This window comes from Daucus carota, chromosome 5 (genome assembly GCF_001625215.2).
Source record: "Daucus carota subsp. sativus chromosome 5, DH1 v3.0, whole genome shotgun sequence".
NCBI lineage: Eukaryota > Viridiplantae > Streptophyta > Magnoliopsida > Apiales > Apiaceae > Daucus > Daucus carota.
In genome coordinates, this window is record NC_030385.2 from 2,187,052 (window position 1) to 2,198,316 (window position 11,265).

At 35.6% G+C, this 11,265-nt stretch overlaps 2 protein-coding genes across 3 annotated transcripts in view; both read right to left on the reverse strand.

Annotated features, from left to right (window-relative positions):
- Positions 1-11,265, reverse strand: part of LOC108223356 (probable protein phosphatase 2C 60) — a 100,344-nt gene that overhangs the window by 70,863 nt on the left and 18,216 nt on the right. The gene's annotated exons all lie outside the window — the stretch shown is intronic.
- Positions 1,138-10,585, reverse strand: LOC108221999 (ubiquitin receptor RAD23b). Of its 2 annotated transcripts, XM_064092842.1 has the most exons (11): positions 10,416-10,585; positions 9,460-9,621; positions 9,174-9,241; positions 8,742-8,916; positions 8,524-8,640; positions 8,376-8,441; positions 8,073-8,120; positions 7,885-7,994; positions 7,596-7,671; positions 7,319-7,462; positions 1,138-1,286 (listed from the first exon to the last, which is right to left on the reverse strand). In XM_064092842.1, the coding sequence occupies exons 1-10, from the start codon at positions 10,479-10,481 to the stop codon at positions 7,346-7,348; spliced, it is 1,005 nt and encodes a 334-aa protein (XP_063948912.1). In that variant the 5' UTR covers positions 10,482-10,585; the 3' UTR covers positions 1,138-1,286; positions 7,319-7,345. The 2 variants fall into 2 exon arrangements, with proteins under 2 accessions (XP_063948912.1, XP_017251364.1); XM_017395875.2 differs by lacking the exon at positions 1,138-1,286 and having other exon boundaries at positions 7,146-7,462; positions 10,416-10,584.

The window sequence follows — 11,265 nt, forward strand, 5'->3', positions numbered from 1 at the left end:
AATAAAAAAAATCAGAAAATTCAAATCTTTTCCAAACATAACCGATCGTGTAATACCTTTGAAAGATCTGGTAATCCAATCAATCGAATTTCAACGTAATTTTGTAATATTGGTTTTTTTTTTACAACAATAACTTTTAAGATTAGAGTTGAAAAGAGTTATGTAATGATTCATGTTTATATTGAAATAGAACACGTTAAAGTTAAAAAAGTTATATGAAGATTCTTGTTAAAAATAGATATTTAAAATTGTATACTTTTTTTTAAGGCATTTAAAATTGTATACTTATAACATCATTAAAATTTTTTTAATGAAATATTATATGATAATATATTGTTATGAGTGTTTTTAGTATTTGAAACTGTTTAATAATGTAAGACTAATAGACTCCATATTTGTAGACTTGTAGTACCAAAAGGAGAGTACCAAACCAAAAAATATAACTAAAACATTGGACTACAAATTATACCTATAGTATAGCGGGTATATAATTCGTAATTTATTATTTATAATTTAAATTTTAACATCATTACTAGTATTTTAGTATTAATGAATTGAATTTTAATTAAATTATATTATTCAACTGACTATATTTTCTCCCGTTTACTTGAAAATGGACAAACCCGAATAAATATATATATACATTAGGATTTTAGTACATTTAATCCGAATTTAGTACACGTAGATTTAAAAATAAAAAAAAATCAGAAAATTCAAATCTTTTCCAAACATAGCCGATCGTGTAATACCTTTGAAAGATCCGGTAATCCAATCAATCGAATTTCAACGTAATTTTGTAATATTGGTTTTTTTTGACAACAATAACTTTTAAGATTAGAGTTGAAAAGAGTTATGTAATAGTTCGTGTTTATATTGAAATAGAACACGTTAAAGTTAAAAAAGTTATATGAAGATTCTTGTTAAAAATAGATATTTAAAATTGTATACTTTTTTTTAAGGCATTTAAAATTGTATACTTATAACATCATTAAAATTTTTTAATGAAATATTATATGATAATATATTGTTATGAGTGTTTTTAGTATTTGAAACTGTTTAATAATGTAAGACTAATAGACTCCATATTTGTAGACTTGTAGTACCAAAAGGAGATATATAAGGCTTATTATAGTATAGTATAGATATTGGTTGTACTGACAAGAAAATTTGTGCAGTTCAGTCACCATCCACCGTCTCATAAAACAAGAACAGATGCTTGCAAACAGTTTTGCCATTCTGCAGCTTCAACTGAAACTCTGAAGAACAACCATACGCTTACAAGCTCGCTGCAAGTAATCAGAGTGAAAAAGAATATTGAATATAGATAAAAAAAATGCCCCAGAACATGGCGTAGCCGTTCTAAAGTTGTTGCAAACGCCATTAAAGCTTGAGAAGAAGCTACTGTATTAAAGCTAAAATGTGTATTTACATTTCAGAGAGAGAAAACTAAAAGTAATGTTTTAGAGAGAGAATTACAGAGTAAGAAAGTGAATCACAATTACAAAACTAACTTGCACTATATACACTGTATCTGTTACAAAACGGTTATGATAAGTGGTGGATGTGATATGCAGTTGGTTTATGCAGTTGGTTGTGATAAGCAGGTGCAATAGCCCCCCGTCAGATTGAAGGTGGATGAGAGACATTCAATCTGGACAAGAGATGCCAATGAGCAGCACGTCCCAGACCTTTGGTGAATATGTCAGCAAGCTGGGAAGTACTAGGAAGATATCGTGGATGAATGAGTGAAGACTGAACTTGTTGTCGAACAAAATGACAATCCAAGGCGAAATGCTTGGTTTGTGGGTGAAAGACAGGGTCTGCAGCAATGTCCAGTGCAGCCTGGTTATCACTATGAATAACAACTGGTAATGCTTGAGGGACTTGTAGTTCATTGAGCAATAAAGTGAACCAAGAAACTTCGCAAGCAGTATCTGCAATGGCCCTTAGTTCAGCTTCAGCTGTGGACCGTGAGACAACCTTTTGTTTGGTGGAGTGCCAATTCACAAGGGAAGAACCTAAAGTGAGGCACATGCCAGTAATGCTCTTTAGCATTCCTGATGAATCCAAAGTAGAACCCCAGTCGCTATCACAATAAGCTTCGAGCTTAAGAGTGGTTTTTGCTGAGTAAAATAACCCTTGATAAGGAGTGCCTTTTAAGTAGCGTAAGATACGCTGTAATGCTACCATGTGAGGGACTCGAGGTGCCTGTAAGAATTGGCTCAAATGGTGAACTGCATAGGTAATATCGGGTCGAGAAACAGTTAAGTAGAGTAGTTTGCCCACATATTTGCGATATATGGTAGGCTCAGTCAGAAGTTCTCCATCAGTAGGAGAAAGCTTGATTGTTCGATCAACTGGCAAAGAAAGAGGTTTGCAGTGTTCCAGACCTGCTTCGACAAGAAGGTCATGAATGAATTTGTGCTGATGCAAGTACAACCCTTCATCAGTTCTATGTATTTCCAAACCAAGGTAATACTTGGCAAGGCCCAAATCCTTAATGGTGAAGGTGGAATGAAGAACACTCTTGACATGGCCTATGAACTCATTACTACTGCCAGTTAGTAATATGTCATCGACATAGACTAAAGCTGTAACAAAGATGTCGTTTTTCTTGTAGACAAACAAGGAGTAGTCTGCGACTGTTTGAGTAAAACCAAGATCCAGTAAAACGGAGGCTAGTTTCTCAAACCATACACGGGAAGCCTGTCTCAAACCGTAAATAGATTTGATAAGACGGCATACCATACCAGAGCCATGAAGAGGGTGTCCTTGAGGGAGCTCCATATACACTTCTTCAGATAATTCACCGTGAAGGAAGGCGTTGTTAATGTCTAACTGGTGAATGTCCCAGTTTTTGACAGTGGCAAGAGCCAAAACAGTGCGTACGGTTGCCATCTTGGCTACTGGAGAAAATGTATTATGGTAGTCTTGTCCCTCGATTTGTGTATACCCTTTTGCGACTAATCGAGCCTTGAACTTATCCAAAGAGCCATCTGACAAATACTTAACCCGGAATACCCATTTACAACCAACAACTTTCTTGTTTGAGGGAGGTGGAACAATCTGCCAAGTGTTGTTTGTTTCAAGTGCATTGAGTTCTTTGGTCATAGCATCGACCCATCTACTGTCTTTAAGAGCCTGATTGTATGTGTAAGGTTCAGGTATGACAGCATTTGTGTTGACAGAACAAGCATATACTGGTATGGGTGATGTATAACTAGAAAAATTATACTTGAGGGGATCAATGGGACAATCTAGTAAAATAGTACTGGCCATGTTGGCTGATGATGTACTAGAATTCTGTTTGGTAACTTCATAATCTTTCATCCAAATGGGTGTTACCCTACGTCTAGAAGACACACGGGGAGGAATGGTGATGATAGTATCATCAGCAGGAGGAGATGAATTTGGCGAGTCTGAAATAGAGATTTCAGGACTAAGTGTGGAATCAGATGATTCTTGTGGAGTGAGAATAGAATCAGATGATTCCTGTGACTCCTGTGGAATGGTTTCTAAAGGAGTAAAAGAAAAATCATCATCAAAAATGCAGGCAGGGGATGGAAGAGGTACAGAATCAGTAGATTGACTATGAAAAGGAAAAACATTTTCATTGAAAATCACATGACGACTGGTGTGAAATTGTTTGGTGATAGGGTCGTAGAGCTTGTAGCCTTTTTGTGTCATGGAATAACCAAGGAACACAGTAGAAATGGCACGAGGGGAAAATTTGTCTGATTCGTGAACAGACATATGAGCAAGACAGCCAAAAGCACGCAAATGAGCATAAGAAGGAGGCTTATTAAACAGTTTTTCATAAGGTGAAATGAAGCCTAAAACTGTTGTTGGGATACGATTAATCAGATAAGTGGAAGTGAGAATGCAGTCACTCCAAAAAGACTTGGGCATACGAGCTTGAAACATTAAGGCTCGGGACATTTCTAAGAGATTTCTGTGTTTCCGTTCTACCCTCCCATTTTGTTGGGGGGTATGCGGACATGAAGTGTGATGAATGGTGCCTTGTGAGGCCAAGAAATCTGATAGATCATTACTAATAAATTCACCACCATTGTCTGTCCTTAGGCATTTAATTTTGACAGAAAATTGGGTTTGAACGTAGGCAAAAAAATCTTTGAGAGATTGATTGGCATGTTGTTTAGTTGGCAAAAGAATGGTCCATAAACCACGAGAAAAATCATCAACTAATGTTAAAAAGTAACGACAACCATTGTAAGAAGGAACCCGATAAGGGCCCCAAATATCACAGTGAACTAATTCAAAAGGTTTAGTAGCAACAGAAGAGCTATTAGGAAAAGGAAGATGGCATTGTTTAGCCATTGGACAAATATTACAAGGTTGACATTTGTCACCAGTACGTTTAACGTCTAAACTAAGAATTTTAGACAAAACTAAAGGAGGAATGTGACCTAGTCGCTTGTGCCAGACGACATAGTCTGAAGTTTGAGTTGTGAGAGCAGTGAGAGAAGGAAAAACTGATGATGTAGACATATTGCATAACTGGTAGAGTCCATCAACAAGATTACCAAGAACCAATTCCCTCATCTGGTATTGGTCCTGCACATAGCAAGATGTGGAGGTAAAATGAATAGTGGAATGAAGCTGTGAAGACAACTTACTAACAGACAAGAGATTGAATGCGAAGGAAGGAACAAGAAGAACATCTGTGATGGTCTGTGATAGTAAATGAATGTAAACAGATCCTATATGGGTAACTAAAGTGTCGTGACCATTGGGAAATTTCACTGTTAAAGGTGTAGTGAGTGTAGTAATATTAGTCATGCAAGAAGCATTGCAACACATGTGATTAGTAGCACCCGTATCCAATACCCAAATATTATGAGCAATTTGGACAGAGGAAGACAAAGAGAATGCAGTACCTGCAAATTGAGCTGCAAGACTGTATTGTCCAGAATTGGTAGAACCAGTGGAAGGCACAGGAAAATTGCCACTGAAACATTTCATGAGAGAGTTCAGTTGGGACTGCAAAGCATCCATTTTAGCAGTTAAAGGATCACTCTGATCAGAAGCAACAGGAGATGTAGTTGAATCAGAACTGTGAGAGGCCTGTAGAGCAGCAGCTGGCCTTGCTTTAGAATTCTGATTGAACTTTCGTTTTCCTCGATTATTTGGATGATTAGGATGATCTGCAGGATACCCAACCAATTTGTAGCACTTTTCTTTAGTGTGGCCTTTAATGTGACAATGCTCACATTCTTGCACAGGGTTTCCAGGTCGATCACTAAAGCGATTTGGAGTATAATTTCCTGGTGTAGTCTTTGACATGTTGACCATCATGGCAACAGGAGTTACAGAGTTATGCACTTGCCTCTGTTTTTCTTCCTGTTTCATCAACAAGTATGCCTGACTAACTGTAGGCCATGGTTTCATCATAAGAACCTGACCACGAGCAGCAGTGTAGCTTGAATGCAAGCCCATCAAGAACTGAGTTAAGTGAGTTTTCTCAATTTGAGAATCCCAGACTTTATGAGCTCCACAAGTACAGGGAATGGCAGGTTCCAAGGCCTTAATTTCATCCCAAAAACCTTTTAGTTTGTGAAAATACAATTCAATAGAATCATTTCCTTGTTCAAGTCGAAACAATTCACGCTGCGTTTCATAATACTGTTGACCAGTAATTGCTGAAAAACGCTCAGCGAGTTCATTCCAAACATTTAGAGCACTATCCATATAGGTCAAGCTGTTACCAATGTCATCGGAGACAGTATTCAATATCCAAGTAATTATCATGTCATTGACACGGTTCCAGTGGACGAACAATGGTGAATCAGCAGGAGGAGCGACAAAATCGCCAGTCACAATAACAAGTTTATTTTTAGCGGAAAGAGCAATTTTCATAGAACGCTTCCAAGAAGCATAGTTTTCAGATCCTACTAACTTTCTAGAGATAAGAATCATTCCTGGTTGATCATTGTTATGGAGAAATAGTGGATGAGAATTATTCTCAATAGCTTGTGTGAGAGATTGTTGTGTGTTGTTGACAGTTGTGTTTCGAGTATTCATGACTGTGTGTTTGCCTAAAACTGCATCTATATATGAGGAATGATGCATTCAACCGAGACAAAAGTAATTGCAGAACGAGAGAGATAAGCGAGATATAGGAGAGAGATAGAAGAGAGATTCATGGAGAATATACAGGAATCAAAGCTTACAAATCAAGGCGACGACGATCGAGAATCGATCAGGAGTGGCGAAGGCGATGTAGATTCGATGACGACGAAGAGAACACGAGATCAAGGCGGAAGAGAAACTCTGATACCATCTAAAGTTTAATGATTGAGCACTACACTACAGCTTTTACCAAGATGATACTGAATCATAAGCAAAGCATGTAAATTCAAGTCAGGAAGTATATGAGAAGAATGGAGGAATCAGAATATAGTACTTTAAAACTCAAAATGTACAGCACTAGAAAGATATATTGTTATAGTCTTATAGGTGCAGCCACCAACACTGAGTTCCAGAAAAAAAACATTTCACAAAAGTTTTACAACGAAATGAGATGATTGAGTTTTAGGTCCACAAACCTTAAGATCTAAGCAGTAACACTCAAGTCGCAAAATTAAGGCCGTGTTTGGAAGTTAGCGGTTTAAGAAAAAATTAGAGGTTTGGGGTGAGTTAGAATTTTGACCATTTCAATCCGCTAATGATATTGTTTGATAGTTAGCGGATTGAAATAGAGGTTTGGCCTCAAAAAGCTAATTTTCAAAAAGCTACTTTGAGGAGCTTTTTGGGCTAGCGGTTTTGCTATGTGTCATAAAAAGCTAATAAAACAGCTATTTACCAAACAGTTTTACACGAAAGCGCTAATTCAATCCGCTAGTCAAAACATCTATTTCAATCAGCCAGTCAAAACATCTAATTCAATCCGCTAACAGCTAATTCCCAAACAGGGCCTTAGATAATGAGAGAAGCAAGTCGGTCAACGAAATTTTAATGTATAAACAATCTCGACTCTACTGTATGCGAATCGTCCAGGGGACTGATTGACAAACCGGGATTATGTTATTTATTCACAAAACATAATAGGAAGAAAAGCTACAAATCATGGAAGAAATGCCTTTGTTTTTTACAAACAACCATTTCAGATTATTGACATCCAGAAATAAGTCAGCAATATTCTTCACCTTGAGCAAAATAAATATAAGTATAAGAGTCCTGCATGTGGCATGTGTAGAAAGAGGAAAACTATCTCCCAATTTAAAACAGAATAATAATGCTCATTTGCTTATGCATTAATAATAGAATACTAAATATTTTCTTTTACAGATCCATTGACCTGTAATTTAAAGGTTGAAATTTCCAATTAATCCTCATAATCTCCGGAATGCTCCAATAGGTAGTTGATTGTCAATTCCTCATTGCGCTCACAAGCCAAGAAGGCTTCAACGACAAGGGCTCTATCAAACCCCATCGCTTCAAGCTGAAAATCACATAAATACAGACACGCCCAGAGTAAATAAATAAATAAAGCCAATACCTGCAAATAGAATCCAGCTTATAACACTTCAACATATGATAAAGAGCCGTGGAAAAAGTTTTTAGCTACCACATACTCGTTCAATGGCCTCCTGCTCAGCTGGAGTTACACTAATTGCAAGGGGCGTGTCCTCAGGCTGATCAAATAAATTCCTAGAGAAAAAAGCTCTAATCTGGATTAGCATGCAACCTCAAGTCTAAATCAAGACCACATCTTATAGCCTTTCTTCTAAGAAAAAGCTAATAGACTACATGTACTAAATAGATTCAGGAGTTCAACAGAAACAACCTAAGCGGCAAAATCATGAAATTATATGTAGTATACCATAAGATCTGTGGCTCAGAAAATCATACACAGAAACTCACCCTTCAGAACTGTTGACGGGTTCATTAACTAAATCAAGAAACTCTGTATGATTCTCCTGGATCTGTCTTAGAATTTGAGGGTTTTGCTTCCCTAACTCCTCAAGCATGGGCTGTACATAAACCAAAGCTAACAGCCACTTCCACTAGGTAAATTAGAAAATAAGAGATATCATGGCATCTACATATACCTCTAACATTTCAGGATTTGTATGCACCATTGAACGTAGAGCTTGGAACTGGAGCACATAAAAAGAAGCATGAGACAGCTTTCTGTATATACAATTCAAAATTTTGCTTAACTTTCTTAGCAATCTAACAGATTGTAAGTTATGAATCATTGAAGTCCAAAGACTACAAGTCCCAATATTATAGAATTAATAGTGTAGCTTAAGTAAAAAGAAGGTCAAGTCACTCGATTTTAACTTATATTGACATACAAATAGAAGCTAACAATATCTTCTCAGTTAACAAGCAGGTATAGCAGTACCGACCTGCTGGTTATTTCTAAGGAAACTAAGTAACCCAAGCCCACCTCCAGTTGCACCTGACAGATTTCCCTGATAAATTGCACTTGTGACATTATAACATACGCAAAATGGTCAAAATCAGAAATTCTAGCTGAAGGTATATAATTCAAACCTGAGGGAACATATTTAATGGAGATATATTAGGTGATGTAGAAATTGGTGAAGCTCCTGTTGTAACCGAAGGCAAATGAATGCTTGAAAAATCAGTTTCAGCTGTTTCGGGGATGCCCTAAAAGTAGGTTTAATACTTTCGTGATTACGATAAATAGGCTAAAACACATGCACACACAGTAAACTAAAAATAAGCAACACAAAAATGGACAAGCATACAGAATACAGATAGTCCACAGCTCTCTCTGGATTGTTATAAGCAGCTCGAAGAGCACGGGTAACGGTTTCCTTATCCCACATGCCTCCACCTATATCCATTATATGTTGAGTTGTTTGCTCTAAATCAGGGTCAGTAACTACATTTGAAGTAGCTTGGCCATATGTGACAGGAGCACTGCAATATATAAGCAATAATCATGAATGCAAACCCTAAGACAAACTCCTAAAAATGCTTCATTTAAGCAATCCAAAGCATCAAAACCAAACAAACACTATTGAAATCCAAATAACCAAGAAGTTTAGGAGGCTATTAAGTATTCAGAATAAAAACCATGGCATGTCGCTGATGCCTTGCAACACATATATTAACATATTTGATAGTTGAGTCCATCTTACAAAATATTCGAATATCAAATTAAAATTGGAACTCACGTAGATGAAGGAGCTTCCACTGCTGGACTAGTATTTGCACTGGGTGCTGGTCCTGGTGCCGATGTAAGCTGTTTATGAATAAAGGTAAATTGGAAGCTTGACATGACATAATCTAACATGGCATAAATAATCAAGCATAAATAATAATAAAAAACAGGAAAGTGCCTGAGTAAATGATACACCACTTGAGGTCGTACTTGTAGTCTGCCATTATAGCATGTTGAAAGAGAGAATAGGATACAAAAAGTAAGCAATAAAAAATGACATAATAAAACAAGTTGCTTGCCTTGCTCAGCATGAGAACAAGAAATCCATCCTCACAGATTTTAATCTCAGCTATCGAGCTCTCATCTTTTAAGACCTTACCCTTGTAAATCAGTATTTGTTGTCCACAAGGATATTTGTCTTTCCCTTGTATGTCTTCTATTATTTTCTTGACAGCCATAATCTACGACAAGCAAATTACATGTGAATTCTTAAATAAAAAATCTAGAATCACTCTGACTTAAATCTACTTTGCTTAAAAGGCTAACAAAAAAACCGGAAGCATATTGATCACAGTCGATCATGCAAATCATCTTTCTAAAGAATTAACAGTATTTTACCTTTTCAATTCATCTAAACTGGCATAAACTTCCTAAACCTTAACTAATTGCCACAAAATCACGCTAAATAAGTACATCATCGACATATTCACCCAATCAAACACTGTAGAAACAATATGGAACTTAAAGAAAATGCACATCATTAAATAGAAATGAAGTAAATCAGCAGCATAAACAAACTGACTTAATTTTATTACAGCAAATTACAATTGAATTCCCAAATTAAAAAATCTGGAATCCCTTCGACTTAAATCTACTTCGTTTAAAAGGCTAGCAAAAAACCCGAAGCATATTGATCACATCATGTCAATCATCTTTCTCAAGAATTAACAGCATTTCACCCTCTTACTTAATTTAAACTGGAATAAACATCCCCAATTTTAATATCGCAACAAAATCATACTAGATAAGTACATCAGCGACATATTCACCCAATTAAACACTGTACAAACAAATAAAAAACAAAATGAAATGCTCGACATCAAAGAAAAATGTACATCACTAAATGGAAATGAATAAATCAGCAGCATAACGATTATATCTTTTCTTATATGATTAAAGATGTATATAATATATGTACACTCAGCTTTGACAAGATTCGAACTTTCGAACTACGATAAAGGGGAAGGTGACTTACAGTATCAGTAGGTTGAGCCCTGATATCGAATTCGCCACCTTTTAAAATCTTGACAGAGAGCTTCATTTCTGCGAATGTGATTGATTGAGAGATTGTGATTTTCTGAAAACCCTAATTTACTAGCTTCATTTTTGTGTACCTGTACAGTTGCAAGCTGTGACTTTAATACAGGCTCGCTGATTTTAAAATATGGAGGGAAATTAACGGTAGAGAAGTAAAATAATAAAATTTATAATGTGTTTTGAGTTTTTTTAGGAGGTGAAAGAATATAGATTTTATATTGTTCCTCTTGATATTGATTAAATTATTTATTTACAACTTAGTAACAAATAGTTCATTTTAATATTAAAAACTTTGAAAATTATAGTTTGAAATATATTAATTTTTATAATGTCTTATAACTATACCCTCTAATTAATTTATATAAGCATGTTTGACAAGTATAGAAAAAATAAATATTTAATTTTGATTTTAACCACATCGCTGATAAATAATATAGTAAAAAATATAATTTTAACCACAAAAGATGAGATGATAATTGTTAAAAAAAATAATATATAAAAATGTGATAATAATAATCGTTATAAATGCAAAAGGTCCATCAAAAATCCAGAGATTGTGACAAGCCGAGTAATGCACTACTTTATTTCATATTCTTTTCCTTTTTGAAACTTGCATTTTCTTTATTTTCCTCCGTATCTTCAAAACTAATTTTCCATTATTTAATTCTTGTTATCATAATTAGGGGATATTGAAATACCTTCTTATACCTGTAAGTAGTGATGGGCTTTGTTTCATGATGCGAAAACGGCAAAGCGTGAGAGAGAAGCATATTAGTTGAGAGAAAACT